Source organism: Lingula anatina, chromosome 7 (assembly GCF_051362555.1).
Source record: "Lingula anatina isolate TDL-2025a chromosome 7, LinAna3.0, whole genome shotgun sequence".
NCBI lineage: Eukaryota > Metazoa > Brachiopoda > Lingulata > Lingulida > Lingulidae > Lingula > Lingula anatina.
Window position 1 is genome coordinate 4,171,008 of NC_141773.1, and position 25,124 is coordinate 4,196,131.

General features: G+C 38.9%; 2 protein-coding genes and 1 non-coding gene across 5 annotated transcripts in view; all 3 read right to left on the reverse strand.

Annotated features, from left to right (window-relative positions):
• Window positions 1-5,555: 5,555 nt before the first annotated feature.
• On the reverse strand, window positions 5,556-18,348 carry LOC106181164 (uncharacterized). 3 transcript variants are annotated; one of them, XM_087017457.1, is made up of 9 exons: window positions 17,318-18,348; window positions 14,273-14,447; window positions 13,437-13,545; window positions 12,989-13,190; window positions 12,359-12,447; window positions 11,726-11,971; window positions 11,296-11,422; window positions 10,193-10,741; window positions 5,556-9,596 (listed from the first exon to the last, which is right to left on the reverse strand). In XM_087017457.1, exons 1-9 carry the CDS (start codon window positions 18,084-18,086, stop codon window positions 6,601-6,603), a joined length of 5,262 nt encoding a protein of 1,753 aa, XP_086873583.1. In that variant the 5' UTR covers window positions 18,087-18,348; the 3' UTR covers window positions 5,556-6,600. The 3 variants fall into 3 exon arrangements, with proteins under 3 accessions (XP_086873583.1, XP_013420921.2, XP_086873582.1); XM_013565467.2 differs by having other exon boundaries at window positions 11,314-11,422; window positions 12,986-13,190; XM_087017456.1 differs by having other exon boundaries at window positions 12,986-13,190.
• A 1,295-nt stretch (window positions 18,349-19,643) lies between these two features.
• On the reverse strand, window positions 19,644-19,715 carry Trnaa-ugc (transfer RNA alanine (anticodon UGC)). The gene has a single exon. It is a non-coding gene; the product is annotated as a tRNA-Ala (tRNA).
• A 1,822-nt stretch (window positions 19,716-21,537) lies between these two features.
• Window positions 21,538-25,124, reverse strand: part of LOC106181158 (uncharacterized) — a 30,779-nt gene continuing 27,192 nt past the window's right edge. Inside the window, exon 8 of the mRNA XM_087017097.1 lies at window positions 21,538-24,791. Within this exon, the coding sequence (XP_086873223.1) occupies window positions 24,660-24,791 (132 nt within the window). The 3' untranslated portion in view covers window positions 21,538-24,659. The remainder of the gene's footprint in view (window positions 24,792-25,124) is intronic.

Consider the following 25,124-nt stretch of genomic DNA (forward strand, 5'->3'; position numbering starts at 1 on the left):
GATGACTACAAGTTCTCTCAACAACGAATACACCTGGCAATACTGTGGTGGATTGGAAGAGCACTACTTCCAAGCTCAGAAGAATGTTGTTCATTCTCATTAACACCATACAGATCCTTTTCCAAATGTTCCTGTTATTTCGAAGAACACATGTCCAGAAACGTGCTCGGTCCGACGTGACCACCTACAGGCACAACCGGTACCTACTGGTAACACTAATAAAATGTTGAAATTTCCAAGAAACGAAGGTCGATGACGGACACTATATACTTTGGCGCTGGCAAAAGTTGAAACCCGATGTGACAGGAATTCCATTCTCCATTACCTTGTAGAGGTGACGTTCGCCCCGCTTACAAACCTCAATACTCCGATTAACCCTGCGTTTGAGGTTAATTCTGATTAAGATCATTCAGACCTTTTTCCAAAAATTCCAGATATTTTGAAGAACACGTGTCCAGCAACGTGCATTAAACGACACGCTCATCATCAGTACTACTGGTAGCGGTAATAAAATTTAGAAAATACCAAGAAATAAAGTTTGGTGACGAACACCATATAACACCATAGGCCTATATATATATATATATATATATATATATATATATATATATATATTTGGCAGAAGTTGACACTAGTGTAACGTGACAAAAAGCCCACCATGCCAGAGAGCCCGGAGCCTCGCCCTAGGTTTTGACCCATTTATGTCAGACTAACCCTCACCATTCAGGGGCGGATCCAGGATTATTTGTAGGGGGTTCGTAGATATGAAGCGGACCCCCCCCCCCCCCCCCCCCCCCCCTTGGCGTGGGGTTCAGGGCCCGCTGAAGGGGTCCAAAGTCTATTGTATTTAAGAGGACAAACGATGTTATTTGGTACTGTTTAAAACTATGATTCAGCTAGTCAAAATTCTTATTTCAAGAGGGGACCCTTGATGTGATTTTTTAAGAAAACGAAGGGCTTGTAAGAACCCCCCTGACCCCTCTCCCCCTCCCCCCCCCCCCCAAGTCCGCCAATGCACTGAAACTAAATGGAGGGTGAACTTTCTGTTACACGAACCCTCAGTCTCGTTACATCTGTGTGACAGGAATCGGGGCTACCCAACTACCAGACTATAGGCACATAAGGATCCTGAATTAACCGGTATATCGAACCATACTACCCGTTTTCAAGGTGTGTGCCAGATCGCATTTCGGAGTATCATACCCCAGAACAAATTCTGTAGGACGACCGCGGGCTCATCCTGTCGGTGTTCTGACTGATACTCCGAAATGCGATCTGACACACACCTTGAAAACGGGTAGTATGGTCCGATATACCGGTTAATTCAGGATCATTATGTGCCGATCGAGTCTGGTAGTTGGGTAGGCCTGGGAATGCTAGCCTGCTAGAAACCGTTGTTCACTCCCCATTGCAGTACCTTATACGGGTAACATTCGTCCCATATACTAACCCCAATATTAATACTCCAGCTAACCCTAACCTGTGCCAGTCGTATGGGAGCCCAGATTCCATTCCTAGAACTACATGTATATATAGTGCGTGTGAGGTTAATTTTCATTAATACCATTCAGACCTTTTTCCAAATATTCCAGATATTTCGAAGAAAGCAAGTCCAGAAACGTGCTCGGCCCGACGCGATCACCAGCACACCCGGTATACCTACTGACAGCGGTAAAAAATGTGAAATACCAAGAACGAACTAAGTTTGATGACGGACACTATATATAGGCCTACCAGTTCTTTGGCGCTGGCAGCAGTTGAAACACGGTGTGACAGGAATTCCATTCCCTATTATATCCCCAATGCTCCCCAATGCCGACTAACCCTAACCTGTGTTAATGACATGGGACCCGTGCTTCCATTCCTAGATCTACCATTCCTGGCACACCCGTCGTGTTGAGTTGTATGTCGTGTCTATAAGAGGCGGAGGCACCCGACCAGCACTCTCTTTCCCAAAATCATTCAAAAGCAAACGTTTGACAAAGAAACATGTTTTTTGGGCGTTACTGACAATCAGGGGGGATGAGGTGGGGTTGGGGGTGGCCTGGGAGCTCCTTTTATCGTTATCTCTTTAACTTTATAAAGACACCTTGCCATTATATTATTACTTCCAAGTTCCAACGCGCCATGTAAGGTATCATGTCACTAATAACGATCTCTTCGTATTACATGTCACGAAAACACGTTGCAACTCCATAACGTAATCCTCGTGCCCATTTGTCATGATATTTGAAACCAAATTTGTAACTTTAACCCGGTAAAAGCAAACATACATTCCCCTACCATCCCGTGATTCCAAAGCCAGAAAACGAATTAAGCTAGATAATCTGTAGAGAGATCCCATACGTCAACCTTAGATTCGCCACTTTCTGAAATCCGACAAATCTGACAAACAGAGAATAACCCTTACCATTTTTACTAAATGAAGGTTGAACTTTCTGTTACAGTCTCCAAAACCTGGTTTTCTGATGCCTTCAGAGTATGGCTTGCTGTAGATTTTCAGACTATATTCTCGCAAAAATAAATTGTCCACCAGTAAAGAATTCAGAAAACCAAGTTCACCATGCAGACATCATGCCACGGCTGTCTGATCTGGACAGGGCTCATATCATTGCCATTTCCACAGTTTTGTCTCAGGCGGGCATAAGTGGCAATTTCCAGACAGCACTCACTGTGATTGCAGGGATACCAGGTGAAAATTTGATTTGCGACCCGTACGGATATGAAGTCTTTTATACGCTTGTTCCGGCAGGACAACGCCGTCCCCATACTGCCAGGACAGTACGGGTGACCTGCAGCAGGCGCAGATCCAGACCCTAGGTGCCAGCGTTTAGACCATGAACAATATACTACCATTTATGCAGGGCAATTGTAAGATAAAGTATATTAAAACGATAGATATATAAAATAAAATTTGGGAGCTAGTGTAGTATGAAACTAACTATATAGGTAGTCGGCTAACCTTAAACTCGTTCCACACTTGGACGAATAGAACGTTGTTATTCGCTAAAGTTCGACATTCGGGATCATGGGGATGGAAGACATAGCCGTAGATCTAGAAATCTCTCCATACCCGTTTGATCCTTTGATAAGCTATTTGTCTGATTTGTCGGATTCCACAGAGTCTGAAAGTGAGGAATCTGAGGCTTTGAAATTACGGAATGGTAGGGGAATGTACCTTTGCTCATATCCATGTTTGATGTTTAGATGTAGAAAGCCCCAAGGTCCTGCAGAACTGGGACTCTTCTACACAAGCCGTTTATATTATAAAGGAGTGCTGACGATTTATAGGGTGACTACAACGTATTAAACAGTACATTTTGGTCGTAAGTGTACCAGATAGACGAAAAGCCTGTTGCTTCATATAAAATTTAGATTTGTTAAGTTTGCCAGTTATATATTTTATGCACATTACTATAACTGTATGTAAGAAAACAGGCCCGTAGCCAGCAACTTCAAAGGGGTGGTTCTTTTTCTAATAAAGTGGACCTTTTACAATGAAGCCTATGTGTACTTAAATAAAATTATAATAATAAAATTTATTAAGCATTAAAATGTGCACATTTTACAGGCTCTCTACTCTAATCATAAAAACTTACAACAATTATACAAATACTTTTGGAATGATTACTGGGAAGCAGCACAGAATAAAACGACTATTGCTATTGATGGGTGTGTCGTTTTTGTACCCAGATGGACCTTTTCCTGGCAAAAAGGGCAGTTCTTTCGACCCCCCCCCCCCGGGCTACGGGCCTGGAAAACAACTTATCAATTTTAAAATTAAAATTCTTTAGCCACTCCAAAGGTGGCTTCCAGCACTTCCCCTACCTCCCCTTCTCTCTCTCTCTGGTTCTCTGTATATGTAACAAGCATTTACACCAAAGGGAAATCATTACATACATTCTTGATTTTATTCAGTGGAAAATGTTCGATTTGATAGAGTAACTGAAACAAAAAATTTGGTTATTGTATATCATGTCATGGTAAAAATTATTGTTTCATAGGACAACTCAGGACAGAGCCGCCAGGGGACGTGTTTTAACACAGCTGCGCAACTGCTCCGTACCTTCCCATAACATAGTTCGATAATTGATAAATCTTAAGTTTCTCACCTATAGGTGCGAAACTCAAGCGTCTTCTTTTATCTATCTATCCATCTTGCCATATAAACGTGACAGATCTGACGTATTTTTTGGCCTTCCTGACATATTTTTCAGCCTTCCTGGCAATTTTAGCAGCAGCTGCTGCCAGAGTCTCACTGAGCAGTAGTTGGGTAAGAGCTTGGGTCGGTGTGGATGTTCTGCGTTCTAACACCATCAGGAATATCCCTGTATGGCGTTTTCAGACAAATAAGTTCCGTTTTCTTGGAGAGGCATATACTTTTTGTTCCACTACTTTAACTTAGATATCTTGACTTATAGAAAAATATTACTCGTAACCTACTCATTATGCAGATCTTTTTATGTCCCCACATTTTTTTCTTCGCGACTAGTACAGACATTTTTTCTAGTTTTGGTTTTGACATTCACAGTGTCATTTCCTCTTTATCCTTTGGTATTTCATGGCCGAAACATACATCACTTAATAACTCGTTTTATTCCCTCCCTCAACTTTGTTTTCCTCTGCCTTTCTGCTCTTTAGAGGGTTACCAAAGATAAATATATCACACTAGATACATTTTCCTGAATTACGTTTGATTAAATTAATATTGAACAAAAGCTCTTTGATTATAATATCAAATAAGAGAGTTTATTTCACTTATATTATAGTCAACTGAGATATGCTACAGTTGATTCCAAACAGACATTGTCTTTAAAATAGCCCATGACTTACGTAGTGGCCAGGCTTCTCTGTGTACTGACTTTCTTTTAAATCATTCAACCATTCCAAAGGATATCCCTGGAACTGTGTTTAATCAGAATTGCTTATTTATTTATTTAAGCCCATGCTGTCTAGAGAATAACTCTTGCCCCGGTTTCACAAAAAGAAAAAAAATTAAGTCAGTACTGGTGGCTAACATCTTTGTTACCATCGTTAAATGGTCACATGCGTGTGTCTTACCCTATCAGGAACAGTTTTAGAGCACTCTCATGGAAATCCTGGTCAACAAAGCCAGGTAACTGACTTATTTTATTTATTTATTTATTTATTTTACTATTATAATTTTTTTTTTTGCAAAACCGGGGCCCGATATCCATATGAACATCATGCCAGTGGCGCTGGTGGCGAAAAGTACGGTCATCCTGCATGACGTCTGTATTTGTAACTATTAAATACAAATAGATAAAGCATACATAGACCGTCCAAAATTATGTTAAAGCTATTTAAAACATATATTTCTGATTTGTCACAGATAGACCTTGGTATGCAAAATCACACGTACGGGTCTCGTCATGACGGTCCGACATCGACTTACTTTAGCACTGCAGTGACGACGCACTTTTCACGCTAGTCAACTTCAAGTAATTTATGTGTCCCTTTAAATTCATTCCTTTTGAAAGATAACGTTTGCTAGTACCCCTTAAATAAAAAAAGTCACTTATTATTGTATTCTAAAAAAAATCTGGTTTTAATGTTTAGCAAGTTATCTTATTTTTCTGCGAGTAAGAGTGCCCGATTAACTGCAAGTGTCTAGCTTGAAGTAACCAATCTAAAAAAAGAATACGAGTTTCTGCAAAGTACATGAAAACCACAGAGAACACTAGAACAACAACATTAAACACACAAACCCAATATAGAGGTGCATTTCACATGTTGAAGTGTCAAAAAATAGAATTGAATGAATTCAAAGTTGAATTCAATTTTTTAAATCATATATGTGTATAGAACAAAAATCCACGACTGTCTCAATTTAAATTCAAATTCTAATTTTTACTATGTCTTTTACATTACTCAATGAGTAACGTATGATCCAAAAAACGTACGGTAACGTACGTTCGGGGTCATTTAATTTTATTTTTATAACACGTTCCAATATATTTTGTAGTGGTTCATATGCAGTCTTGGTAAATTAGACATGACATCAGGACGTTATTATAAATATCAAAACAGTGTTTTCTTTTGCTGACCGAAAAATATGTGATTCCATGATAGTTTGACGTTTCTTATATAATATTTGGAGCATGAGGGGAAAATGATTTATTTAATGCTTATTTTACTGTCGGTAGGGTGTATTTTCCCGTTTATTTAATATTCAGTGACAAGCAAACTAAAGTAGCACAAAGACAATGAATTGCTCTATACAGAAAATTATTACAATTTTTTACAAGGTTATACTTGTTGGAGATAAATCAAAGAACAAAATCCACTGATGATTGAATTTTCTAAGTGAGTAAAACGTTTCGTAGTTGAACGTTTTGCATTTGTGAACAGTAACGCATTTTGGGAATAGAAGTTGAATTATTTTTTATTTATCATGGTTCCAGGAGAGTGAAACTTTGACCTAAACTTCTTCACATGGGACCCTAAAATAATCAGACACAGTTTGCAATCTGTGCACTAAAAATTTTAAGAGCATGCCTGTGACATCAACCGCACCCCTATATTGGGTTTGGGTGTAAACTCTATGCAACTTTAAGACACGGGACTTTGGAAGCTACCTTAATCTGATAAATATTCATCTTGTTTGTGTTCAATTTTCCTAGTATTCCCAACAACACTATCGTCTTGACTGACCTGATGAACAGAAGTTTTAGCTCTTTTGGTACCGAAGTTAATTTTGTGCACAATATCTTTTAACCCACTTAAGAATTTAGAGGCATTTTTGTCATGGCATTTTTCATCAGACTTCCCAGAGTGTAAAGTTTCTGTGGACGATAACAGATCCGAGGCAGGCGCCAAACTCGGTAAGTTTTTGTTTACTTGTTTACGGTTTGGTGAGTTTATAGTTCTACTGTGTCCATCATACATGGCTTTAAATTTTTGAAGGAAAACTGAAGCCTTAGCACTGTTGTCTTCCTCCTGGGCCCTCACATCGCCAGTGTGACGGATATCCTCTGGAGGTGACGACGCCGATCCTCTCTCAATCCCCGTTGGTGTAACACAGTGCGGTCTAACACTTAACACATCTCCAGTATCAGGAACACCCTTTGTGGACAACACCTCTGCACTTTCCCTTCTCATATCCAGTACAGGTTGCTCCTCGAGAAACAACAGGCTGGCGGAGGCAGAGGTATCGGAAACACGATCGAAAGGGCCATGTTTGAAATCTTTCACTGGCGTATCACAGAATTTGTCAATGACGGGAGGGCTAGGGGACCGCGTACGATCAGCAGTGGGTTCATAAGCTGGCATGTTCAATTCTTTACAGTTTTCTTTCTCCAACAGAGGAGCCTCTGAATCATCTGTCGTCTGCTTTAAACTCTCGTCATAACATGCGTCACTAGTTGGGGTAGCCATTGGCATGTCTTCTTGGTCTAGGCCAGTGGATTTTTCATTATCTTCAACTGAGTTACTAAGAGACACCCCTGTATTAGGAATATGTGACCTTTTCACACCAGAGTATGTCTTTAAATTGAATGTTTCACCGTTTGAAGCAGAGAAGCCTCCTGCAGAGGTGAAGAGGGGTTTGAGTTCAACTACGCACTTTGCGTTGAGCCTACTATCCTGTTGTTTGACCTCTTTCCTTCCAGAAGAAGACTCTTCAACAGGGATATCCTCTCCGCTGCTCATTAAAATTTGTGCAGCATTTTCCTCTATTTGTTTGCTATTATGCACATATCCTGTTTTTGAACTTATTTTATTTTTAGTATGCAGGATGGGGTCTGTCTGACAAGAAAAATCACATCTGTTTGTTTTTTGAATTTCTACATCCCTAGTCAAATAATCAGAAACATCCTGCATCTCTTTGTTTTCCATTTTTATTGGAGATCCTTCTGTCGTTATAGAGTTACTTGCTGACTTAGATATTTCACTACAGTTCTGCTCCTGATCCAGCTTGGATTCTGCTATAGAACATGAACTAGCTTTATCTTTGGGGACATCATTTCTAAGAGGGCTTGGCTTTGTGATCTCCTCCTTAATTTCCACTTTGACGGGAGAAGTTTGTATGTCACTTGTGTTGTCCACTTTTCTGTGCTCTGGAGAGGAAAGGGTTTCATTTTTCACCATTTCTAAAGTTTCTGGGGCATCATCAGTATCCTCTCCCTCCACATTGTGAGATTTGCTGCTCCCTTTCAATTCCACTTCTTTTTTCCTTCTTGCCCTCCTTTTCTTTGGTTTAGGCTGGCTTTCCCCTTGTGAGTTCACCATAAACTGGTGGAAGGGATAATAGCCAGGGTGAAACCCTTGAAACTGGTGCATGTAAGGTGGTGCCACCTGTGAGTAGACCACAGTACTACTGCCTGAGGTGGAGACCGGGTAAGGCTGCAGGTACCGGGCGCCAGAATGGTGGTGCTCCATTATCATCCCTGGTTGGGGCTGTGACATGGGGGTGCTGCATCCCTGTGAAATCATCATCTCCACAGAACCAGGCACTTGCTGGTTTACACCTGGGGGGCCACTGTTCCCACTCACCTGTGGGTGAGTGCTATTCCCAGGGGGGACCGTGCTATTCCCTGGGGGTGCTGGCACTTGGCCCTGAGACATGGCCGCCAGAGCCTGGCTGTAAGCCATTCGGGAGTTCATCATACCAGGTTGCATCATACGAAACAACTCTGGGTTCTTACTGGCTATAGCACTGGCTATGGCATACCCCTGTCTGTAGGCTGGGTGAGACTGCATGGACTTGGGGAAGGCCTTCACTGGACTGCTAGATGTGGCTGGATCAGTGGCAGTAGTGGTTGGGGCAGTGCTGCAGTCACCCTTCAACGGCACCTGGATGGGCGTCTGGCCTTCACTGCGGTTTTGATCTGTGTTTTGATGATGCTCTACACTTTGGACTTTGGCTGGTGTCAAGGTTGGAGAAAAGCTAGAAGTTTCAGCAGTTTTGCGACTGGTGTATTTCTCTACTGTTATTGGCACTTCAGGGGGAGCACTGGACAAGGACACCTTGTTCACAGTGACAGCCGCCTCCTCCTCCTCTGCAACTATATGTGGCAGCACTGTGGGATACAGAGGCGGAGCAGCATCAGCGCTTGTTGGAGTTATGGGAGATAATCTCATGCTTTCAGCCAGAGAGGAGGGAATGTCTAGCTTCTTGTCTGTGGAGCCCACAGGGTCTGTAGTGATTCCACTCTCCTGTGCTGACACCCGTGGTATGGTTGCTGAGTTAGTGGTGTGGAATGCCCCTGGACTGGCTGATGTGGTCACTGGGCTGGACTGGGCAGTGCTCTGGACAACTCCAGGAGCTCCCCTACTGATCACAGAGGTGGCTGAGACCGAACCAGGCAGCGTAGTGGTCTGAGGAAAACTGGACATTCCCCCAGGAAGCGGTACCATGGGCTGGCCTGTGCTGGTCCCCATCCTGGGTCTCATGTGGTACATCCCTACTGGCAATCCAGGCATACCAGCATAAGGATACATCATCATACGGGGTGGGATCCCTGCAAGGTGCCCTGCCATATGAGGATACATCATGGGGGGCATTGGCACCAATCCTGCAGCAGGGCTCTGGGTTACAAATGGAGTGCTGGCAATGCTGCTGGGGGCAGATACAGCTGAAAGGAATCAATATAATTAGGCTGAAAACAGCAAAATGACTATGGTTCCTTCAGAATCGGGTGCTAAATAGCCCGAGGGTCAAATATGGCCACCTACTACAAAGCTTGCTGTCTAATCTGCTAATAGATGCTGTATAGATTTCCCGTGGGGAAGTATTCAAGTGGGTCAGCTGTATTTGACCCTCTGACTAGTTAGTCCCCTATTCTGTATGGGGCCTATGGTAATCAAAAGGGCATTTAACGATATTGCGTTTGTATGATACAGTGAAATTTTTTGGGTAAGTTGAGTCACTTTGGAGGTGATCTCCCAACGCACTTAAATAAAAAACAATGTCTCGATTTACGTTTATTTTTGGGTGCAGTTACAGAAAGAAAGAAAATTCCACATCATTGAAACTATTTGACATGATCATGGTATTATTAAATATATTTCTACTGAAATATTAGCCTACACTACACACCTGGCAAAACAAACAAAAATCTAATTAAAAAATTGCATGTGTCTAGCCATGTTTTTGACATTTGGCACCACACGTGTGTCATGCAAACAACAGTACACCTGGTTACCTGTCTGACGCATATCTATTTCATACCTAATTTTTCTGCCCCAACTCCTTCTTTCTTTGTCTTTACATCTGGAACTTCTTTTTGATCACTGGTATCAGTTATAGCAGTTTTTTTAGCGTCACCATGTACTTTCTGCAATACTTTTTCCAGTGTAGACTCTGACACTTTGCTGAATTTTGCATTGCCTGAAGCTGACGTTTTGACTTGACTTGTCTCTGGTTTATTAGAATGGGGCACTGAGGGCCTGGGTGCTGTAGAAGAATCAGTATCGGGCCGACTTGAATATTTTGAGGCTGGAACACCAGTATCAGGCTGACTTGAATCTTTTGAAGCTGAAACACTGGCAGAGTTTGTAGCCAAAGTTTCATTCACAGATGGCACCACTGTGGCCTCAGTAGCAGATGTGTGTGGGTATGTGGTAGACATTGTTTCTGGTGCTGAAACAGTCACTGCAGCTCCAGTAGCAGGACCTGATAACTTCTCTTTAGATTCCTTGATCCCCACATTTGTTTGGTTGGAGTCAGTAGGACAGGCAGTATCTGACATGGATGACATAGTGGAAGAAACAGTAGTGGCTGAAAATATACAGAAAAACTGAAAATCAGTAAAAAAAAAAAAAAAAAGGAATGAAAAAAAGTATTTAAGTTTCCATTGAAAATATGAAAACATTAGTTTCTTTAAGGTTGTTATCAAATTTTTAGCCAAAAATAGATAAGAAAAAGGAGGATTTTAAAACTGTCATGGAAAGGATGAAACCATTCCAACAAACGTTCAATGATCTCTAAGAATGCTCAAAACCATGTATATAGTATTTCAGGAACTGATACCTTAATTATCACAACTGATAGGTCACAATTTAAGTAAATTTCATCTTCACAAACTTGACGTAGGATATTATTCTAATCTTCATCAAGTATACAAGTGGCCTGAACAGCCCCCCCCCCCCCACCTTATACCTCTTGCAGTTAGGATGGATTTGGTTGAAAAAAGTGTGTTCGTGTTCGTGTGTGTGTGTGTATGAGTGTGTGCAGAGGTGTGTGTGTGTGGGGGGGGGGGAGGAGGAGGGGGGTTAGGGGAAGGGGCTCTTTTGTCATTTGCACAAGTTCAAAATCAACTGGTTTTGGTTTACCATGAAGTATCTTCTTACCAGTGCCTGGCTTTGGTGATTCAGTCGGGGTGGGCGGCTGGCTGGGACGAGCGGGAGAGGGACGTTGACTCAACATGTCAGGTGTGGTAGAACGGGATGTCTCTCTGGACTGAAAATAAACCGTCAAGTTCTTGAACTCACAGGTGACATGCAGTATGGCTCTAAGCATTTGTTTTAAAACTTAAAAGAATAACCGTTTATGAACACCTGGTTCCTCTTCCCATATGTGTTCATGGAAAATCACATATATTTTGTGTATTAAATTTTTCAATAAAAAAAAAAAATTCAAACTTTTTTTGCTTGCTAACTACATATGAACAAAGTGTGTAAAATGGGATGTGAATTATGAAAATATTCCAGTTTGGAGGAAAAAAACTTTATTAACTCAACAAAAAATACATCCCAGTCCTACCTTCCTATCTTTGGTGCTGGAGAAGATACCATCCTCCTTGCTGCTGCGCACTGACGTATCTGCTCCATAGCGTATCAGCAACATGACGACGTCCATGTGGCCGCGTCCCGAGGTGGCCTGCAGGGCAGTGGTCCCGCTGTAGTTCTGAAGGTTGACGCTGCATCCGAGATCCAGGAGTTTTTTCACCATCTGGTACTGGTTGTTCTCTGCTGCATGAAACAGGGCAGTTTTTCCACTTTTCCCATCCTGGGGAGAAAAAAATTAAATATCACTGACATGATGATTAACAGAGGTGAGATAAAAATTGGTTAAGTCCTTTATATCATGGCCTCATTCAGGAGCATGAAATGCAAAACAAATGACAAAATTCTTCAGAGAGATAATCAACTTTAAAGTCAGAAAGTCTGTTATCACTTAATAGGTAATGACAACTTTATATAAATAAATTTCTGTCTGTTCCAAGATTGTCCCAAATGAATCAAACCTGGGCAGACAACTCCTTCCTTAAATCTGAAACAAATCTGACTTCATAACTGAACCAATTTTCAAAGAATTCTGCAGAAGAAACAACAATTCTGTAACTCAACCCGTTTATTTCCCGTAATTGTTTTGCCTACACATCCTTCATCTTACCATTGCATCAACATCAGCTCCGTGCGCCAGTAACAACTCCACGGCCTCAAAGTTGTTGTGGGTAACTGCTACATGAACGGGAGTGTGGCCTGCAAGACAGACAGAAACTTCAGTCAAATCTCCTCCTTTTTCCCAACATAAAACTTCAAACACTGTCACCACTTCTGTATCTCTTGATCATTTGTGAAAAGAATTGAATGACTTAAACAGCTTCACAATTTTCATTTACTTATAAGAAGTTGTGTTTAAAATCATATTACCTTTCACTGATTAAAAGAAATCTTTTTTATAATGAGCAAAGCATGTTTTATCATAGTAATGTTTCAGAACAATAATTGCTTTACTGAAGTTGACTACATAACTTTGGCCTTAAAGTTTAGACCAATTTTGGGGCTAAAGCTATATTTTGCAACCAGACCCCTCCTCCCCCCCCCCAATGTCCCCCATCTACAATACTACCAAGCCTACATCTACACAAGTGATGTCTGTGATTACAATCTTTATGGCACAATATATCACAGCACAGTAATATAAGTGAATGGCAACCAATTCACCTAGAGCTAGGAAAGACAGTGACACAAGAAGAGCCAGCAAATCACACCAGAGCACACAAATCATTGATCATACCACCTTCGTAATCCCTGGCGTTTATCTCAGACTGAATGTCCGACTGGCGTAAGAGAATCTTGAGGCAGTCATTAGGCGGCCGTTTCGCGGCAAGATGGAAGGCGTTCTGTCCATGGCGGTTCGGTAAGGCTGTGGTGGCGCCATGCTGCAGGAGTTTCACCACTAGCTGCCATTGCTGGGTGATCACAGCCAAGTGAAGGGGAGTCTGAAACCACACAGTTATTCAGTATTTATAATTGAAGAATATGGTCGCACTCAGAACAGGAGACTAACTAGTGAAAGGTGTCAGTAGAAACTTATAAACATCAACACATCTAGATACTATGTACCTTGGTGATAAAGAGCAAACTGTTGAAATTTTCAAGAAAATTACATACATGTTCATCTCTAGGAATAGAGAGGTCTTAAGCTCACTACTAGTCTTGTAATTGAAAAAAGTCCAGTAGCTTACCTGTCGCAGTTTATTATACACATCCACTGACACATTGGACATCTTCATGAGTTGAATTAACTTCTCCACAGCTTCTGCCTCCTCCTGTACCACTGCGATGTGAAGAGGCCTGTAAAAATCGCAGGAAGAGGTTATTCAGCCCATTCAGAATAGAAGATCCTGGATCTTCTGAACCATGGATCAAATATGGCAGACCCTTCATGAAAGAAGAGCCGTCACAATTTAGCTGACATTTTCAAACTATAAAACATGCAGTTTTGTCTCTTTAAAAACAATTTACCCTATTTTCTATTTAAGTTAACTGTTCAGGATTCTTGGAACTTTGAATATTGGAAAAGTCACACAAGTTTTGAATGTCTCTCTAATTTTTACTTCAGTGCTACATCCTTTACCTCATTTACTTTTACCATGATACTTCTTTGACATTATTTGCCCAAAAGTAGAGGTTCAGAAAAATTAACATTTTAAGGTAAATCTAGCAATATTTTGCAAAACTAAATGATCGTCTAAGTCACTAATAAGATCGCTGTTGGGTAATTGAGCTCCTGCTGACAACAGTGACACAAAAAGACGTCATAATCAGGACATGGCATTTTCCATGAAATTAAACTGCCTTCCAGCCCTGCAGGAAACTACTGCATGTTTACAGTTGTTTCATTTTGAATATCCAAGATGTAACAAAAAGATTACACAGAGAGTAAGGACATTATACTCTATCAAACTATGATCAGTCTTTATTAAAACAGGCCTGTATTACATAGTAGCATAGTAATAGTGCCTTCCCTATATAGGCACATAAAATGGCACATTAAAATTTTAATTTTGTGTCCTCTTACAAGTCCCCATCCTCGTCCTTTCTGAGAGCCATCTGACATTCTGCGAGCATAATCAAGCTTTGCTGTGGATCAACCGCCATGACAGCTGCGCCAGCGGCTGTGTTGTATATGGCAGGCTGTAGGCTGGGGGCAGTGGTAACGGCTGGAATGCTCACGGAAGCACTGCTGAGAGGAGCTGAAAAGGTGCAAACACAAAATTGTCAATGAGATAACAATTTTTTTTACCAATTGGACATGAAAAATACCTTCACCAGATGACAGCCTTGTTTTGCAGCTCCAAATGTTGTCATTTCAGATTAGTTTTTGTCCAAATGAGGGCAACTCATTCTTTTAAATTAGGTCAGGACTTATAATTAGATTCAATAACTTGTAGATGTCACCCTTTCACTGCTGCATATATTTTACCAGTTGTACAAGTGAACATAATATAATACTTTTAAAATGTCAAACACATTAATTTTTTAATTCAATCATACATTTTAGTTAATTAAAGGGATAATAACTCTTCGTTTCGGCCAAAAAATGAATTTTCCTGGAATAAACAACAATTTTCCCATACTTACCAATGGTTAATGAATCCATTTTTACATTCAAAGTTAGTCCCTGGTTTTTTTCTAAAAAGTTTGGTTTTTTGTTAAAATCTCTTAAGAGATTTTATCAGAGTATAGCCATCAATGGAGGTCACATGGTCTAAAGACAAGCTCAGATATCAGAATAATAGCTATAACTGCCCTTTTTGTGGTGAAACAGAATATATTATATTTCTATGAGTTATTCACAATGTTTTTATTGTGAAATATAGATCTCATATGAAGAGTTATTATCGCTTTAATCAATTAATTATTTTATTTATTTCAATATTTTCTTTATATTATTTTCATATAATCATTCATTCACTTTTTCTGTTTGTTAGTTTTTCCCCCCTTAAAACTGTGCCTTGGTATTTTTTCCATGCAGAAGCCCTGAAAAGGGTTGATCCAAATCATGAAGTCCCCACTACGTACCGACCTTTACCTATCATGGCACCACCGATAAGGTCAGCTTATCTTGCAGGACGTCTAATGTTCAATATCGCACTTTTCTTGATAACATGCTATCAGGTTACAATTGATCTGTTTAAATGTTAACAGGGTCATAGTAATATAGGTCACAGTTTTGTAAGTGCCCTTGAGATATCTACACTGTATTCTAGAGTACTTTTAAAACATTTTCTACCTGAATTAAATGTATATATAAAAATATAAAAATAACAGATCCTGGGCAAGAGCATTAAATGGTACAGATAAAAGAGGATTTCTTCTTAACTGTTCATGTTTATCATTAATATTCATTTATTTATTTTTATTCAAATTTATTGGTCATCATTCACTTTTTCTACAATGTTCTTAATTACCACGAGTGTCTTGCATATTTCCCCAGGGTCAAACAATCGCCAAGCTCAAACAAATAAATGATAGTGACTCAACTGTTCAAAAATCTATAAAAAAATTATATGCAATTCACTTAGTAACAACATCCGTCATTTTTCCCCACATACTCTATGAATTTAACCCCAGTACCCTTGAAATGCCCTCAAGTTACAGTTTTACTTCCGTCTTTTGGGTCCACACATCTAACATACGAGAGAGATGGAAAAGAACAGAGCAGGGACAAAGGGACCAACATTCCATTGATCCATTCTTATGTATTCAATTCATATGATCCCGTTCAACTAGTTTTCATACACACGCATACACACATCAGATCCTGGTGACCTAGTTCTGCTTGAATAATGACAAACAATTCTGTACACAAGGTTTCGAAAAACACCATTCACTATGCCTGTCATGAGCTATAAATAGATATGAGTGCGCTGGTAAAGGTTGATGGTTTTGGTTGTGTGGAAATATTGTAAGGCAGAGAGGATAGGGGTGGAAAGTGAAATATGTTTCAACATTTCTTACACAATTGTAGTTTTGCTGCTAGGCTTGACACAAATCATGAACTATACTGCAATTCAACATGCACAAGTTAATACACTTGTACATCATAGGGTTAACTAAGAAGGGGGGGGGGGTTCTTATATGCTAGGTCCATTAGTATAAAATTACAGTAATGGCCCAATCGTTTCAACAAGGAAAATGTTAATTTTACAGATACTGCATTTTTCATTGAGTGGTAGCAACACAGTTGAAAAGCAGACTACTTAATAGCTCTATGTAATACGGTAAAAGCACCAAAATGCTTCATAGCAATGTATTTTTAATGGTTCCAAAATTATGTATCTAAAAAATTGATAATTTTTCTTGGTTGAAATGATGCAGCCAATACTGTATTTTAATATATAATCTAAATCTACCATTGAGACCAAGGCAAGGGCAGGCATGATTTCTTAATCCATTTTGCCTGTTTTACTGATAGCAATGATGCTTCTGCATTTCCATATATCCGGTTTCATTTTATTGTACTGGTACACATGAGCTGTTCAGAAAAGCATACTCATAGCAGATCTGTAGCCAGCAATTTGTTATACTGAATATATTAACCTTTTTAACCACCTTAACTAGAGAAACAGCATAGAACCTAGATCGTAGCCCACTTCGGACTTCATCTAGGAAATCCTCACTAACTAAGAGGGGCTTGACAGCCACTGCTGCAGCTTACTTTGACTGCAAAATAAAACTTTTATCTCTGTCAGATCTGCTTAAAACAAAGGAAGTCTAGAATTATGACACACCTCATTAGAAAGACTTCCACAGTTATGAAATTACTTGTTAATTATTTTCAATGTGGTTTTAGATGAATCAATTTGGTTAATGAGAAGAGGAAGGAATTAAGGTAATCATCTGCTAATCTCATGGGCTATAGGCAGAAGAAGACTTAAAGGGCAAATAAAATAAATCTGAAACGGAAAATTTTCTAACATGTTATCATTTTAATAATAACAACAACAACAATAATTATTATAATAATAATAATAAACATATCTTTAACATATTTAATCAGACTATCATTCTTAAACAAAATATCTAAACATATATACGAAATGCAAAAACAGATGCATACTCTTCTCAGGACTGCTCTGTGCAACTTTCATCTGGCTTGCATCTGTTTCTGCGTTCTCTGCAATAAATCTCCGTTTCTTCGGCGGCAGTCGTATATTTGTCGTAAAACTTGGTGTCCCTCTCCCACTGGTCTCACTGCCAATGCTGCTGATTATGGCAGTGTCCACACTTGAGGGATTACTGGCCGGAGAGGACACTGCACTGTCCACTGTATGTGGGTGGTCGGGGGACTTAACACCACCCTCTGTTAAGGACTGCTGTTTAGGGGCTGCTGGACGTGGCCCAAGTCTTAATTCTAAGGCTGACAGGACTGAGGGTCCCACGGGGGGCTGGTTCGATATTAACATGGTGCCGTTAGAGGCAGAGTTCGTTTTACTTGTCCGTCTCCCCCTCCCCGCGCCCCTTTTACCACCTGAACCGCCCCCTCGCGGCTTTTTTGATGGGGCAGCAGTAATTTCAAAATCCTCCGTGCTTCTTGAATGGCGGCCACGTCCAGCTCGAGAGGAACGCCGAGTGGTTGACTTATCGGGAGATGTTGCGCTTGGAGGAGTGGCTGCACTAGTTCCACATGTGATATTTGAGGACTCCGACCCTTGAACCAAGGCGTTCGGACGGGTTTGGAACCCATTCTCTGCACTCTGTATTCCGTTTACATTATTCGTAAAGTTTCTGTCAGTATTTCTCCCGGCTGTCGCCAAAGAAGACAGAATCAGCGCGGCCTCTATATCGGAGGCAGTATCGTCCCTTTTGGATCGTTTTCGTGCCGCCATTAATGTCAATAATTCTAGTTTTGGATCGCGCAATATAAATGTCTTGTTCAATTTAGTCGATTTCCGTTCATTCTCAGATCAGCTGGGTATGTAATAATCTACATTAAAGAGCACATGTCCCGTTCACGCCCCCTCATGTGTCCTAGCCGCTGATGCCATGTTAAAACCTGGTAAAACCCCAAAAACTATCGTTGGTCAAATGACCTCATTTCGTTTCAGGCACAGCTCGTTGCTCGGGAAAGTCCCACTTGTCATGTGATTAAATTGACCAATCGGTGCGCATGTTTACCAAGGTGATATCATCGGGGATTCCCCGAATAGCATACTGGGATTTTCCCGAAAAGTATTTTCCTAAGAAAATGTCATACGTGTAGGAATGGTTTTATGTCCGCATATATAGTGCTTACTCTCTGTTTTTATCAACCGGAATGAAAAACTTGTATATTTCTTACATAATCAATCCAATAATAGTCTTTAAGTAAATAAATAAATAAATGCAATAGAAAAAAATTGTTAATTAATTTTGTTTCATGAAATTTCAATTTCGCAATGTTGGAAAAATACTGAATAATTGTCCGATTATCCCATTGTCTATTCATTGGCAGAGGCAGGGATGGTGGTTGGGTAGGTCAATGGGAGTAAGGGGGTAAAAAGCTCGTTTCCACCTTGCCATGCTAAACCGTAAAATAAGGCCTTTTCCACCCTGTGTTAGAAAGTTTCTAGGCCAGATGTGACGTCGCCTACAAATTATGTGCGTAGATCTAATTGGTGGAAGTTGTTGCATGACTAGAATAAAAATATTAGTTTTAATTCTATCAAGCTGGTGCGAGAACCAATGCAAAAAGACTTCTAAAATTGCGAATGATATACAGTTACTGTATACTGCAAGGTGCGATGCAAGGTATACGGTTTTGACAGGGCCTTAATTTGTACCAGTCTTTGGCCTTACGCAGGTATTAAGGCCTCAGTCCAACATGTTCCCACTCTCGAGGCTTTAAATTTGACGTCACCTGCAAGCTTAAACATTAATTCTACTCGTCCAAGAAAATAAGAACGAGAGCTTGCTCTCCACCCTTATTTTGTTTATAGAAGTGCAACATCTTCAGTAAGCAAAAGAAGTCAACATCTAGTTATCTAGCTGCAAAAAGCCTATTGAAAGCTTTTCTAACTTTTAATTTTAAATCAATAATTAATATTAAAATAGTAATTCCTTTCTATCTGGCAAGTTGAAGACATTGTTCCATACGCTCCACAGCTACTATTATTTTCTTTTAAAAGAATTGTTACCTTAGTGAAAAACGTTATTTTCTGTTTCATTCCAATTTTGTCAAATCCGCATGGCAGTGGCCTAAAAATTGACATGATACATCAAGATATATATCGCCGTAGAGGCAAATAATAGCAGGTTGTCTGTTCTTTATTATTATTATTATTATTGTTATTATTTTACACCTTTCAAACTGCTGCAGATCTTTTTTAATTTTTTTATCTCTCTATATGTTTCAAATAAATAGAAATAATATACGAGGAAAAATATCGTGGGAGGAAAAATACAAGTGGAGATGCCGGGGATCGAACCCGGGGCCTCACACATGCAAAGCGTGCGCTCTACCACTGAGCTACATCCCCTACTTGACTACCTTCGTCGAAAACATAATATAAGTAAATAATGTATGTGAAATATGTAGGTCCTCCTTTTCATTATTTCATATTCAGTGCAAATTTACATATTGGTCAAAGAGAGGGTTATTTGTTTTCATTGTTCATGGACCTTAGTATTTCCAAGATCGATTACATGCGGGTTTCGATGTTTTCGTCATGATTTGGTTAAAGCTTTTGCCTAGAGTGCGCATGCGTAATCCTTGGTATCCTCAACGTGAACCAGTGAGCTCTTTAGGAGATCTATTACCTAATTTCTCTTTATTAAAATATCAGTATTAGTCTATTTTAGACCATACATCTAACTCTTTTTTAACACGAGTTTTTTTTATAGATTTTGGAATCGAAATGCGGCATGCATATTACAGATTTTACAGCGTACATCTCATCAAGTAACGATTAATTTACACCTTGCATTAATTTTTATTAAAAATAGCATGTCGAAATCATTACTGATGTAGCTGATGCAACATTTTTACAGTTAACATAACACTTAATTAACACAGAAAAAATGCCAGTCGCTTAATTATTATTATTTTATTTATTTATTTATTATTATTATTATTATTTATTTATTTTATTTTTTTTTGACGTTGGTTTTCACTTCATTTCATGTTTGTAAATGTTTTTACCTCTTTTACTGAGAGATGTCCTCTCCAAGTGAAAATTTCCTTGAAAAAATGCCAACTTTTATTTACTCGCGATTCATTGCTCCACCTGGACTTAGATGCTTAGTTAAATATAATTAAGTTATTGAGTAAATGTTTCTCAAAGCCTTTACATTACCTTTCCAGAAGGACATTAATAACTTAAATTTTTTTTTAATGCTTAGGTATGAATTTTTAAAGATGATAAGCTCTGACAAAGAAATATGGCTTTGGTCAGTTTAAAATAACAGAGAGTATTCCTTGTAGGATCGAGGATCAGTTAAAAATAACAGATAGTACTCCTTAAAGAATTGGAGGACAGTAAGTGTACTTAATTATTCATTAATAATATTACAGTGCCAGCGACATATACTCAGTCCAGAAGCCACTTGAATGTAAATGAAAAATTCCAAATACTTAAGTAAGTTCAAATTTTCAGAAATATTCTTCATAAATAAAAAAAATCTACTAAAATTGGCATCGCCTCAAATTAGGATTCCTTCAATCCTCTGCCTTCTATACAATATTTACATTAAATATGCACTTAATCCCATATGTATCTTTTGCTAAGCTGAAAATAAACCCACCTTTTGGTTTCATCATTTCAGTAATGTCACTGACTTTTACAATTTCACACCATAAGTGTCCGGGCAACTTTTAAACTTAGAAAGATCTCACACCTCACACAGAGTGCGGAAAAGTTTAATACTGACAATTATTACATTTTTATTTTTCAGAAAGCACTCGATCTGAACTTCAGAGAAGAAGCTTGGGATGAAAGAAAATGCCAGGGGCCAAAATCTGTAATTTACTGCGAGCATACAGTAATGTGCCATGAATTTCAAACTATCTTAAAATCAACTACCTGGAGGTATTTTTATGGGCCATGAGATGTCCTCTCTGTTTGAATTTTTAAAGATGAGTAGCTTTGGAAGATAAATAGACAAACAAAATGTGGCTTGGGACCAGTTTCAAAGCCCCTTTCGAAACCCCTTCAACGTCAAAGGGTACAGGACAAATTGCAACTGCAGAAACAAATTCAAAGCTTCAGAATATTTCTTCCAACTTTCAGAATATCTCCTTTCATCCGCTAGCTTCTAGCGCTGCCTGAATGCAAAACGGAAAGAATCACGATCAGTCAAGAGTGAATTCAAACTGGTTTAATACAATTTATCTGGTTTACATTTTTGTAGGATAATAGCTAGAATACTATCAGTAAGACGCTGTTGGAAAAGATTCCATTGGTGCGTTACTATATAAATTGCTGTTCTCAAGTGTTCCCCATAGCATGCAGTGCAGATGTCCACCTTTACAAAGGACTGTCCATCTTATACCTTAAAAATAATTTAACAAAATAGTACAAAGATTCTCACAACAAACCACTGCTTTCTAGTGATTTTTTTTTCATCCAAATCAATTTGGTCACTCATTCTCTACACACAGACTAGATTTAGTGTCAATCTTTGTCACCAGATGGTAGTAGGGTGCCCTATTGTTGAAAAATGGCTGATAAGTTTTTTTTCTGCACAGAAAATCTTTGACCACCCTGAGTTTAAGAGAACACTGGAAACCAACTTCTTTCAAATCTGCATATCTTTGCTATATCCTTACTACAAAATAGAATGGAGTGAAGACAGTTCCCAGCATCCTTTTACAACTTTGGGTGCCTTTTGCTGATCCAATGGTGAAAGTTTACTGCTAAAAACCTAGCACTGTTTGCCACTTCTTAAGTGAATCAATAATACATCTACAATATTTACATGAAATATGCACTTACTTCATCCTTTACTAAGCTGAATATTAACAGACCTCTTAGCTTCTTTAGTGCAATAACGTCACTGACTTATACATTTCACACCAAAAGTGTCCTTGTGGCTTATCAACTTTGATATTTACTACACCTTACACAAGGCGTGAAAAAGTTTAATGCTGTTAAATATTAAATTTCTATTCTATTAGAAAGTGATATGTGTCAAAATCTGTGGTTTATTACGAAGCTGTGACATGCCAACATGAAGCCTTTCAAATGGGATTTGCAGAGAGGATGTCCCGAAAATCACACCAGTGGGATAGAAAAGTGCCTCTGCCTTGGTGCACATAGATTTTCTCTAGAACCTTATAGGCCATCATGATGCTGATGATCTGGGAAAAGATGGTTTCCACAAAGGTGACCAATAAGAAAACACTGTTAACCAATAAGTGACCTTGCTTTTAGGCTTCTTTTCATGACCCAGACTAGTCCCAATACAAAAAGGGCCACAAAGAGATGGGCGATTAAGACATTGCTGCATAGTGCACTTTAAAGCTCTTTTCACATCTTGTGGTTCACTTTTATGTTTCGCAACATTTTTTTCAGATTGACTACTTATTAAACTGGCTAATATATAAGACAGTAATCTAAATGTACCCCCCCCCCCCCCCCCAATGCAGTTAGAAATGTGCTTGTGAAATTGATAACCCCCCCCCCCCCCAATCCCCAAAGGCAAAATAATGTGAAACAGAAAGGTGTACCACACAATGTAAAATGGGCCTAACAGTGAATGGAATGATGGAATTTGGGCGGATGCTTTAATCACATATCTTGTATTGAAATAGGATAAAAATATTCACCTAAAAATATACAAAATCTTTTCTGGTTGTTTCTGTACTCAAAGCATTAATTTCTCAAAATATTTAACAGGAACTGAAACTGAAGAGCTAAAGAACTAGTGTCCATGATCAATTAAGCTATGTACATCTTTAAATGTTTCCTAAAAGGATCAAGATTGCATTTAAGATGATTTTTTCACAAAATTTCAAGGATTAATCATATATATGCAAAATAAAATATCAAGATCTGATAAGTGTGCTGTACAGTAGGGCTATACTTTCAAAAGTTGATTAATAAAACGTGTTCTAAGCTAAGGCTGACAAATGTAATAGTCTGATATGAACATCAATTGATATGAACTTTTATATATCATTAATTAAAATGATCCCTGCAAAGATCTTACAATATAACATCTACTCTACAATAAGCCTGCAAGCAAAAGCTATAATATTCTATTTGTCTATTTGCATGCATATACATAAATAGTGAACAATTATTTCAACAATATTGCAACTTGATTAAAAATGCTGAGCACTTGTTTGTATTTTACAGACTGGACAGACTAAGAGAGAGAGACAACAGACCATCCTTTCTCTTGCAATAAACTAGGCTAAAACCAAAAGAGACTAGCTAGTTAATATAACAACACACAACTGAATCAATGAATTTTTTTTATAAGAAAGATAATCGAAGTGCATTCGACCTGCATGCTGCAATGATGCAAAATATACACCTTTTTCTAATTACAAAACTGTTCCAATATGGCTGCTGAAGGATGCCTGTTATCTTTTCTCAATTTTTACCTCCAGGCTTGGATACCATTCTAAATATGTGACCCCAGCTTTCCAGCACTGGCGATCTTTGTATTAGAGATAATAACACTCAAGTATCTACGTACCTTCTTACTGACATTTTAACGCCGGGTTATCACACCTGGCAAAAACTACGCAACTAGTACTGGTGTCAGAGCAACAGAATACACTAAAATGGCATTAATTGCTTCCATGTTTAGAAATACAAATTATAAATGGAAGATATAATGGTTTGGAGGAACCTGCAAACAACCTATTCTACTTAACTTACAGGAGTACCCATCTTATAGAGTATAGAAAACTAAATGCTTTTCTGACATTAATTTCTCATTATTTTGATAAATATATGAAGAAAAGTACAACAGCTGGAGTCAATTACGTATGCACTTTGTGAAAGAAAGTAGCTTGCTTTCCACAGAGTTTGGTGCACTCCACTCTCGTAGGGAGTCTCATGTATGTTGAGTGATATGCTGATGTTAACGTTCCTCCTTTCGTTGAGTATCAGAAACAACTCCCTGGGTACAAACCAAATGTCACCATCTGAAATGTATCTACCCAATCATAGCAAGGGCCAAAAACAGTGTCAATTTCACTTTCAGTTTTGTTGACCCAGTTTCATTTTCACTTCGTTGACCCAGTTTCATTTTCATTCCATTCACACACTGCTTGTGTCTCTTTTGCTCTCAGTTATAATATCAAAACCTGCTCTTTTCAACCACCCTCTTCCAATATCTGACTTTTTCACTGACATATTTTGTCTTAACCTTTTATCATTAATAAATCCAGTATGGCCAAGTTTTTCATGTCAGCTCAATTTGACCTCTTAGAGGTTACTGGTGGTCAGTTTCTGTGATCAGTGCGGTCATTACACCCTCTTAATCTCAGCATACTCCACACTGTTATCCAACTGCATTGCTTGGATGGGCTTGCGACTGCGCGGAGTGTCGTCCAACGCTAACTCTGCATACACCAGGTTTTCCACGTTACGACTCCTGGGCTGTAAACACAAAGAATTCAAATTTAAGTTGCGAAAAAAAAAAAAAAAAAAAAAAGTTGAAGTATGTAGACACATAGCACACCTTGTTTGGAAAAAAAGAAATGAAAGCTATGACAAAATGGAAACAGTATAGCTGGATAGATGAGATAAATGACAGAGATTCAGGGCAATAAAAAACATGGCATGCACATGAAAAATTTCTCAAGTCAAATTTCAAGTGATTTAAATCACAGTCATGCTGCTTTTCATTTCACTGATACTATCTTAAAATAATTGAACTTTTAAACATGAATGAATCATATCAAAAAGACCCCCCATTCAAAAAAAGGGGTT

Excerpts from the sequence above, each read along its gene's own strand:
- LOC106181164 (XM_087017456.1), bottom strand. The coding sequence starts at position 18,086 with ATGGCGGCACGAAAACGATCCAAAAGGGACGATACTGCCTCCGATATA. Across the intron at positions 10,742-11,295 it reads TGGTAAGAAGATACTTCATG|CCACTACTGTTTCTTCCACT; the intron begins GTAAACCAAAAC and ends GTATATTTTCAG. Across the intron at positions 9,597-10,192 it reads AGTTGGGGCAGAAAAATTAG|CTGTATCTGCCCCCAGCAGC; the intron begins GTATGAAATAGA and ends GATTCCTTTCAG.